The following is an 11,145-nucleotide window of genomic DNA, read 5'->3' on the forward strand; positions in this document are numbered from 1 at the left end:
TAGGTTATTTAACGGTTAACCGCAAATTAAACAACTGTAGTGAATTTCACGCATTTCCTGATTTTTCGTGCGTAGTCAATTAATCATAATCATAATCATAATCTTTATTTCTTATATAGCGCATTACATATTTAAATATCTCAATGCGCTTTACATTAAAAACAAAGAAAAAAGTGACAAATAAAAACAGTAAATTCAAATGTTCAATAAAAGTAACAGCTGGTAAAACTAAAACTAAAGAAATGGTTAAAAAGATCAACAAATAAAACTCAGGTATAAAATTACTTAAAAGGGTATAAAACTCATGTATAAATGACTTAAACAGGTAAGTTTTTAACCCGACTTTAAAATTATCGAGTGACTGAGATGCACGAAGGTGCGACGGCAAAGAATTCCACAGACGAGGCGCACATATTGAAAACGCCCTATCACCATAGTAAGCTGTGCGGCCGATGGGTTGGTGTAACTTAATTTCCCCATTTGAAAATGAACGCAATGTATGACTAGTACTACGTCTAATCAAAACTCATGAAGGTAAGATGGTACATGACTACAGAGAACTTTGAAAGTAATACAAAGAATTTTAAATGGATACGTTGTTCAACAGGGAGCCAATGAAGGTCACGAAGAATGGGAGTAATGTGATCACATTTTCTCTTCTTGGTAACAAGTCGAGCTGCCGAATTTTGAATTGTTTGCAGTTTGCGTATTTCAAATGAAGGGAGGCCAAAAAGTAAACTGTTGCAATAATCCAGGCGAGATGTGATAAAAGCATGAATGAGTTTCTCAGTTGAAGGCTGATCGAGTATATTACGGATTTTACCAATCTTCCAAAGAGCATGAGAGGCCGATTTACACACATTGACAACATGTGCTGACATACTGCCACTAGAATCCATCGTGACACCAAGATTGCGAACAGTGTCAGATGGGTGAACACTGACATCACCTATTCTAATATCACAACGAGGAACCGGACCTACACCTGTAAATTTAGAAGAAAAATGAATGACCTCGGTTTTACCATCATTTAGAGCGAGCATATTGTCTCGCATCCATCCCCTGATTTCATTAACACATAGCTCAATTGAAGTTGTCGGGACTTGATCTGCTTCGCAAGTGATATACGATTGCGTGTCATCAGCGTACATCATGTAATGTAATTTTGTTGAAAATGATATCCTCTAAGGGTGCTGTGTACAGATTGAATAGAATTGGTCCGAGAACAGAACCTTGGGGTACACCACAATCAAGAGATTGTGCCTCAGACACGACTGACCCAACACACACTGACTGCGTTCGCCCCTGCAGATAGGATTTAAACCAATTCAACACTGTCCCCGTGATACCAAATCTATGACACAGCCTGTGTAATAAAATATCGTGATCAATCGTGTCAAAAGCAGCAGATAAATCGAGTAAAATTAATATAACATCTTTGCGTCTATCAAGAGCACGTAGAATATCGTTCTGGACTCTCAGAAGAGCAGTTTCTGTACTATAGCCTGTTCGATATGCTGATTGACATTTTGCAAACAAATTGTAATGGCATAAATACGTATTCAATTGACAGAAAACAATGCGCTCAATAAGCTTTGAAAGGAAAGGCAAATTCGACACGGGGCGATAGTTTTTCAGAACATTCGGGTCTAAGTTCGATTTCTTGAGAAGAGGACGAACAGTGGCAGATTTACAAGACAGTGGGAACTCTCCAGAAAGAAGAGACTTGTTGATTATTTGAGTTATAGCCGGGACCACCTGTTCACAACATGATTTCAATAAACCGGTTGGCAATGGGTCGGCCCCACAGGACTTGGGAGGCAAGGTGTTAATGAGTTTTGACACAAAATCAATAGACACAGGTGTAAAAGAGCTAAGACAGTGATTCAAAATGCAAAAATCAGAAGGGACTACTGATGGTAAACCATGACGTATTTTTGCGATCTTAGACCGGAAAAACTTTGCAAAAGTGACACCAAGATTGCGAACAGTGTCAGATGGGTGAACACTGACATCACCTATTCTAATATCACAACGAGGAACCGTTGCAGTTATTAAATTCAGCAGCACATACGAAACTCATTATGCAAAGTGGAAGGGGTTCTGCTATTCCAAATATTTACGTTGTTTCTGCCGAAGGTGAGCATACAGTGCAAATGTGCGAGCTCAAATTTTTGCCGTATATTCAGCATGACCTTATCAGCACAAGGTATTTTCAAGGTATAATAATTATCCATCTTACATTCATGACCGGGACGTTAAATTGGCGGAATTATTTTACTGCCATTTTCATTCAATGAGGCGATACCTTTTTGCTACTGCCAGTTGCTACGACGGCCCACATCTAGTTTGTATGCTTGGTAGAGAGAGGTTGAAGTAGCTTGGCTCGGCAGCTTCATCATTACGTCGTCACCTGTTGTGTTTCAAGAGTCTATGCAGATTATGGTGGACATTTTAACATTACTATCGCCCAGATGCTGACCGTATATATATTGACTGTTCTCCGACTGCACGAGGGAGACTCCAAATTGTGCTTCTTGTCTTGACTGTCTGTCTGGTAATTTCTACCGTGACACAGTATTGAGCGTGATTTAGGAATAACTTGTGTAAGCCATTGCAATAATGTGTGCAACCGGGAGAAAAAACCTGGCAATTGTCAAATAGGTCCATTGAAAACCAGCCAACACTGAACGCGCCGGGTATTTGCAAGGGGCACTGTCACGATGTTTAGGATCTGCCGATCCGCACACCTTTTCAGAGCACATTGTTCTGTAGCCTGTAATGGTAGATTCAGCAACCTAATCACAAATTACATGACTCGTGTAAACAACGAATTCATCAATAACATCTTTCCATGGACAAGTCTGACCTTGACCTACCCCTTTCGCATGTACATTATGCACCGTGATCTTGCTTTTTCGTGATGTTACTTGGAAAGTTTAGGCAGGTGTTTGAAAGTGTTTGAAACTTTAAACTGTTTTCCCAAAGTCTAGCGTCGACAATCAATTTTAGAGGGTCCGACGTGTCGAATGATGAGGATTTAGTCTGCTTCTATACTTATTAGAACATTTTTCTTCCGTATGAAACTCATTATTTATAAGTTGTTTCTGTACCGCATACAGTTTATTTTGCTCTGCAGTTTCTTAAAAGGGAGATCGGCAAAGGTCACTACACACATGTCGGATATAAAGGTATCTTGATCACCGATGTCACACTTCAATGCGCTTCTGAACTTGACATCAGGACCCTCAGTGTGTTTGTGTCTGTCTGTCTGTCTGTCACCCCGTCTGCGTGCCTGTGTCTGTGTGTGCGTGTGATATGAGTAAATGTTCTTTAGTACTCCCTGACCATTTTTTTGGTAAAGCGAAATTCGTTGAGTTAGTACTACAGTAGTCTATCAAACAGGAAAGGTCGCACGGAGCGAAAACCGATAAGATGTAGGCATCGTCGTATATGACAAATACCCGAAAGCTTTAGTTATATCAAAGCGAGAGATCAAAAGTTTGTAGCGTAACTTTGGATTCCGGACACTTGCGGCGTTGACTACGTCAGCATTGGTATAAACACCGACAATATAGAAGTCATCATTCAAAAGTTTTTTAATATGATAACAAGAAAAATGCTTAAAGTACACAGCTGTAAACGAATAGTGTGTATAGAACCTGACTGAAATGATGTTGCATGCGTGCTTATAAACCACCATTTGTGTGGGGACGTTTTACCCCGTAGAATGTCATTACTTTAAAATGCGAGAAAAAGTTCACCTAGTACTAAAAATATGTATCGAAAGCAACAGAGCATACACATTGCTAGCTAGACATCAAACATTTAGTTTACATTTTAAAGTACTGAATATATGCATTAGTGCCCCTAGGTACAGGTATATGTCTTTTTAATACATAACTCATCTTCCTGTTATATAATTTAAATTAACAATAAATGAAAGAACTGAAAATGTATGTATGTATGTATGTATGTATGTATGTATGTATGTATGTATGTATGTATCTATGTATCTATGTATCTATGTGTAATTGTGTAGTGTGTATGTATGTTTGTCTGTCTATCTATCTATCTATCTATCTATCTAACTATTTATTTATTTATCTATCTATCTATTTATCTATGTTTGTTTGTTTTTTGTATCTATGTATCCATGTGAGTATGCACGCGTGTGCATACATCGAAAAGAGTTCAAAGTTACTACAGTCAAAACCAATTGCTTATGATCTTATTTTCTGCTTCATTCATACCGCTCGGGTGTTACTTTGTAATTTCTGCGATATAATAAAATGGTTTGCGTCATAATAAAGTCATTACCGTGTTGTACAAAATGTGGCTCCCTGTTTTAAAAAAGTCCAAACCCAAGAAACAGAATTCTGTCTTGTCAGCTATGTTCCCCTTCAGATATTCTTTTATGTACTAAATAGGTGAGGCCAGATCACTCACGCATGTGTCAGTGCCATTTATCTCACCAATCTTCAAGTTCAAATCGCTCAGGAACAATAACTTTGAAGAATCTCTGCAATATTCAAATCGAAAATTTCATAAGTCTAAAACAACGTGATAATTTTTAAGAGTTCTTACAACTGTAATATTTCTATTTAACGACCAAGTGCGATCAGTTGACCTTTGGCTGCAATGTACAAGCCCTAGTCGTATCACTAACCGTTGAGTCCATAAAGTAGTGAAGTTCTGAAGACGTTCTATATTGCTAACAAGTGGAAATATGTGTACCATTTTAAATGGAAATGCGACAAACTCGTGACATAATACGTACATTTTACATGAAAAATTTTATTCATATTTGCCTTAAAATGTCTACGTATGTATGAGATGTATTTGTATGTATGTATGTATGTATGTATGTATGTATGTATGTATGTATGTATGTATGTATGTATGTATGTGTGTACGTATGTATGTAGTACGTATGTATGTATGTACATATATCTATCTACCTATCTATCCACCTATCTATCTATCTATCTATCTATCTATCTATCTATCTATCTATCTGCCTGTCTGTCTGTCTAACTAGATGCCTATATACGTATATGTCTATCCATCTCTCTATCTTTCTATAATATACCAATCTATGTTTTATTTACCCATTAATCAGCTCGTTTAGTCTCTGTCCTTTTTCCAAATCGGTATGTCAATAATACGCCAGTGTTGCTTTTTGAAACGTGTCGTTTTGAATTTTTGGATGGAGGTATGCACTAGAGCAATTCTTAAGACTAAATGCAGCTGAATTGTAGTATCATTCTTATTCATACTCGAGTTTGAAAACAATACAGTGAAAAGGATGTTATCACCTTATCGTTTCTTGACAGCTCTTCTAATGCACCGGTCAAATCTCTAGGAGTTGGTCTGTCTTCAAGTTCTAACTGCCAACATCTCAGCATTATGTTGTACCTTAAGAACAAGAACGTGAAGAGTCGTGAAATAAAATAATTGAATCCACACCTTTAGAAAATTATGTGCCCCGCAAGCTATATAGAAATTGGAAATCATCTGGTGAATTTAACTCGAGTATAGTATGACAGGTTTTGGCATGGACAACAAATAAATCTAAAAGTCGAAATTGGATACATTCACAAAAAGTATTCTCTGTAGGAAAGCTGGAATTTTAAGAGATTTTCACAGTATTCCATGGCAAATTAATTTATTCCGGCCCCCAATAGGACATCATGATACAGCTGGGGATAAATATTGTTGTTCATTCGAACTAACCACGCTGTCCTCTGGTCTATAATAAATATCAAGTTCAAGGAAATTCACAGAAAACTTAAATAAAAATTCACAGTTCAGAGGGAAATAAACTTAGAACTTAGAACTTACAATCTGTCGGTACACATTTCTGGTTGACCAAGCTTCTTTCCTTCTAGAAGTAAATTGACCAGTTCACTTGCTGCAACATTTGTAAACGGCGTTTCCCCTTATATAAGAAATTGTAATAAGACTTAGTCCATAAAGGACACTTTGAAAATTGTTATAGTTTGAGTAATAACAGACTTGTTCTTGGAAGAAGTTCTTGTTTTAGAGTTTTCGCGTACATGATTTACAGATATCTCTTAGGCCATAATATCTGAAATTGTTCTGCCGTTGAGTGGGAACGAAATTGTAACTCACCTAGGCTCACAATTTCCCACAGCAAAACTCCGTATGACCAGCTGTCGAGTAAGAATAACAAACATCTATTGTACATTTCGTCGATTAAATATTTAAAATTTCAGTGTTAATAAAAAGACTTGACAATAAAGATCTCTAGTACTTAGACGGTAAAAGACACATTGTTTAGCACATCAATTGATTTCAAGACACGTCACCCAGTTTTGACTGTTATTAGTCAGCTAAACGTACATGGACGAAACGGGTATTAGATGATAATTACTTGCCGGCAACCTCTGTTTTATTGGATTAAGGGAAAGTGTGCACGTGCTTGGTATTCGTCGCAAGTCATGAAATGCACACTAACATCAGTAAGTAACTTAATAAATGTAAATCAATCGTACATAGGGCACTATTTAGTAACTCGTATTTGAAACCGCGATTTGAATATTGTAGAGCAGAATGAACATGTGCGTAAGCTGTCGACGTCAAAGTAAGTCATTGTTCTATTAAAATATATATGTACTTTGCTGGCAAGCCAGGTTTCAGGTATGATTGGTCGCTCTTCATCTTGTATTAAGTTCACATTTGTATAACTGATTCTTTAAACAATCGCAATTGAAAGAAATAAATATGACAATGAGAAATCTCTGATGAAGTGACTATGATATAGTTATAAAACTCACATGTCACTTTTTTGATCGTAAACACCAAGTTTAAGGAATTCCGGCGCAGTCCATTTCAATGGCAGAGGACCATGGACTTGTGACTGTCACAGGTAGAAAAGGGTAAACGATTTAGAAAAGACAGTGAAACAAGGCATTGCATTATCCGGTACTAGTCTTTAGTACTTATGTTCACTTAAGTTATGCAATACTGTTCCGAAGTCTGTCTATCCACATGGGAGTGTTTATGTGTGTGAAAGCTGGTCCGATATCTCATATAGGCTTATTGAACAGGCAATACTAGTTAGTTCTTTTCTGATAATTTGCTTGTCTAGTTTGTTTTGTTTTTGTTGTTGTTTTGTTTTGTTTTGTCGGTTTTTTGTCACCAAGGCTGAATATTGATGTTGAAAGATCTTTTGACAGTAGCAATTTACGGGAAGATGGTCCTATCTATGATAGATTTGACCATCTGTGGTACTCCGTAGTGTACCATCAATGTCATGATGCCGTATGATGTAGTCGCCAGAAGGCCATTTTCTTACTTGTAACAAGGAGTCGAAAGTTATTACTGAGATATTCACGCATCTATTTCATTCAAAGTTATCTCAACAACAGCATTGGTTCACAAGAGTAAATGACAGATGAGAACCTTATTGAAATATATTGTGATATAATAGTGACAAACACGTTTCGTTATGATTATTTAGATCAGCATATTATGACGAAAACAGTTAATGTCACACTCACTGTGCAATAGTACCGAGAAAAGCAGTTATATGTCTTCACTTGTTTAACATTTTGAATTTCTACCTGAATATTCCATCTCCAGGTCATAACATTTATTGAGAAAAGAAATAGTATCCTTAGAATAGGGACATACGTGAAAGTTATGATTTCATGAAATGTGGCCACCAAGGAAATACTTGATTTGTTTTTGATATATTATATATTTTTAAAGAAATCTAACTTGCCTCCATTGGTTTTGTTGAAAAAATGGCACAAAGGTAATGAACATATCGTGGTATGATACCATACATATATAGCTGCAGGTCACCATTTTGTTTGACGTCATTACTCAAATGTGCATATGTTTCAAACTTTGTTTAAGAACAAATATCCATCATTTTTATTGACAAAAGGACAATATATGGTGGCAATAAAGATTCAACTCTTCATGTTTTAGGTAGTAATGTGTATAAGCAAATTTCGTAAAGATGACATGGGTAAAATACACCTGGATTCCCTCATTCTTACGATAAAATCAAATGTGACTGTAAGGCGCCAATACAATGTTCCAATCGTGACCAATTATACTTTGGTCACTATCGTTCTAAATTGGCGGTGGAAAATATGCAAGAATCCAGAGATGCATGGCATTTTTGGAAAGAGGGTAAATGGCGATAAGGCGCATCTGGCGTACTCGTTTTGCAAAAAAACTCTGTGTGGAACGCCGCGAAGCAGCAAAAACTCCATAAATAATTAGTTTCACCGTTAAAAAATGACTATTGAGTTTACAGAATAATTCTTATTTCTATTGCTTCCTTAAATCCCTAAAAAATCTTTAGTGTCGAAATGCGACCTCGAATAACGTTAAAAGGGATATCTAATGTGCGAAAAAACTTACAGCTTTAATTCGGGATCGTAACAGTCTAAACATCACTAATGTCATAATTACCCATTTGTCTGTACAATACTGTCCAGTTTCATAAATGTCCCGACTTAAACCAAAATCACCAATTTTGGCTACGTAGTCTTCCATGATGAGAACGTTTCTACAAGCAATATCACGATGAATGAACTGAAAAAAATACATTGCTATGGTCAAGTGTCATTCATGACAATGAAGTAAACACTACTGAATTCATAATTACCCATTTATCTGTAAAGAAGACAAAAAGAGATATATGTGCTCAAGTCTTTCCCTTAGATTTAAGGCTATATAATAACTTTCAGAAATCACACACACACTCCCGGGAAACATTCCAGTCATGATGTCAATTATGAAGTTATTTCATTAGAAGATGCATTTAAGAGACATCAGATTGATTTCTGTTTCAATCTGATATTTTTTTGCAATGTTGTGCACAAAATCATCATTGCTATACTCTTAATTATCATCAATGGTCATATTTTCTGCATGATCTACAAATTTGGGAGAATCGGATATTTTAATTGTTTAAATTAATAAAAAGTGTTAGGTACCCTATAGCTGTAAGTTGCAATATTACAAATACCCATAAAAATAAGTGTATTGCAAAAAAAGAGAGAAGCAGATAAGCTTACATTTGTAGATTAAACCTACATTACTACACTATCCAATTATCCCAAATTAGTTCCAATCATGTTATTTCCATTTTTGTAACAAAGATTCAGATTTTGAAGTTCCCTGCACGTAGAGTACAGCGAAGAGACATTACTGCAAATGGAAGTGATGATGTTTACAACTTTTAAAGCTATGAGCGAATAATTCTGCGTGAAATAAAAAAGGAGAAGAGGATGTTAAAGGTATGAATCGAACCTTGTTTTCTTCCATGTGCTGCAATGCTGACGTTATATCCATCGCCATTTCTATCAGCCTCTCTTCTTCAGGACGCGTAATACCTTTGTTTCGCAATTCTCGTACATAGTTAAGTAGATCACCTCGTGCTGCATACTCGACGATTATGTACTTTGGGTCTACACGATAAACGATTGAATAAGAAACAAAAACAAACAAAGAATGAACATGAAGGAATAGCATAGGCAGTAAAACGGCAGACAGTTGCAACTAAAACCATATTGCAGCTTTACTGAAGTCTTATATTATGCCTTAAATGTACTCATTATTTAACGAAGATATTAGAAAGGCGGTATTGAATTACGTCATTATGAACCCAAAGATGACTAGTGCATGATAAAGTAAAAGATAAAATGTGAAAAGGCAAACAAATTCATTTTGATATCTAGTCATTTTAACAGTTATTTCCTAGCGTTGGTAAAAGCTTACCACCAGATACAACTATTCCAAGAAGGCTGATGATATTTCGATGACCACCCAGTGTCTTCAAACACGTGATTTCATGGCAAAAGTTGCGGTATAAGATCGGAAGGCAGTGACGTAAATCTGGAAATTAAAGGAATGTATACAAAGCGATGATGTTTGAAAACAAGAAGAAAACAACACAAGCAAGAACCTCATTAAAAGACATTGATCTTGCTTGACTAGAAAACTTACTGTAAAGTCAAGTATAATAGCATTAGATAACGGTTGACCTTATCTGTATATTAAGTATAGGTATCGGTGATCCGACTGTTACTGCATTCCTAATGTTCATTGAGTAACGTATAGTGCTGACAGTTTGTTAATGTTATTTTTGAGATAAAGAGCACTTCCATATTTGTTTCTATGTTTTCAAGAAAGTATACTCGCGCCCGCATACAGGAATATATAAACGCCATATTTATGTCCACGGTAAGCCTTATATAATGAGTCTTGTCTGATTGAGAACATTCCCTCCAAAGTATTTGCATATGTTTTTAGTAATTTAGAGTTGTTTTATTAGCAACATTAATGAAAGATTGCAGTGCTTGTCCGAAAGGTGTTACAGTACAGTTCTTAATAAGCACATCGTTTTCATAGAGGGTTTTGGTTAGATGATCATGAAAGGAGAGATTACCAATTTCATTTAGAAACTAGCAACTAAGTGGAATTCTTTGTTACAATTTGCAGTGTGAGGTAAATACCCGTGTCATATCGAAGGGGATATGTTTATCATTCCTGAAGATCTGACTTGCCAGACTTGAATTTTCCTCACACAAGTACCTCTCTGTGGAAGGGAGGTAATTCTGGGGGTATGATTTCATATGCTAAAAATGCACTTGACTACTTTTTTCCCCTAGAGGTGTTAGTCGGTGTTAAATGAAGTTTAATGAAATTAAATGAAATATAACATTGTCGAAGTACTTTTTGCAAAGTTAATGCGCATTAATTTATGCATGGATTTTTAGAAGGTTGCGGACTAAGTGGAAGCCGTTGTAACTCTATGTAGAGGTAAATACAGGTATCCTATCGATTAGGATGTGTTTGTTATTCCAGATGATCTGGCTTTTACATCTGGAGCCGCTAGACCTCCTTCTGAAATAGCTCATTACCACTTCTGCGGTAACTCTATCTTGACTCTTCCACAGGAAATTGAACACAACCCCCTCTGTTTTGAGTAACATTTCGTACAAAACAGTTGTCGTGCACCTAAAACATATTTTAGCTGAGATAATCCGAATGATTACAATATTTGAATTTTCCCAATGAATTTTCTCAAATGACAAGATCGAGCTAAGTGTTAAGCTATACATTGTAGGAGCTATACATTACAGGCAAATTAAGATA

The 11,145-nt window shown here is 36.2% G+C and overlaps 1 protein-coding gene across 1 annotated transcript; it reads right to left on the minus strand.

The window, feature by feature from the left end:
• Window positions 1–3,584: 3,584 nt before the first annotated feature.
• Window positions 3,585–9,957, minus strand: LOC139139690 (tyrosine-protein kinase receptor Tie-1-like). The gene is made up of 8 exons (XM_070708550.1): window positions 9,766–9,957; window positions 9,298–9,455; window positions 8,455–8,577; window positions 6,801–6,883; window positions 6,136–6,176; window positions 5,845–5,941; window positions 5,319–5,418; window positions 3,585–4,522 (listed from the first exon to the last, which is right to left on the minus strand). The coding sequence occupies exons 2-8, from the start codon at window positions 9,343–9,345 to the stop codon at window positions 4,472–4,474; spliced, it is 543 nt and encodes a 180-aa protein (XP_070564651.1). The 5' UTR covers window positions 9,346–9,455; window positions 9,766–9,957; the 3' UTR covers window positions 3,585–4,471.
• Between the last annotated feature and the right edge of the window lie 1,188 nt (window positions 9,958–11,145).

The sequence above is a fragment of the Ptychodera flava genome, chromosome 9 (assembly GCF_041260155.1).
Source record: "Ptychodera flava strain L36383 chromosome 9, AS_Pfla_20210202, whole genome shotgun sequence".
In the NCBI taxonomy this organism is placed as follows: Eukaryota; Metazoa; Hemichordata; class Enteropneusta; family Ptychoderidae; genus Ptychodera; species Ptychodera flava.

Bases quoted from the DNA above. Each gene is read 5' to 3' on its own strand.
- LOC139139690 (XM_070708550.1), bottom strand. From the start codon at position 9,345: ATGGCGATGGATATAACGTCAGCATTGCAGCACATGGAAGAAAACAAG. The intron at 6,884-8,454 runs GTAATTATGACA...TACCTGTGACAG, and splicing joins AGTATTGTACAGACAAATGG to TCACAAGTCCATGGTCCTCT. The intron at 5,942-6,135 runs GTGAGTTACAAT...TTCTTATATAAG, and splicing joins GTGGGAAATTGTGAGCCTAG to GGGAAACGCCGTTTACAAAT.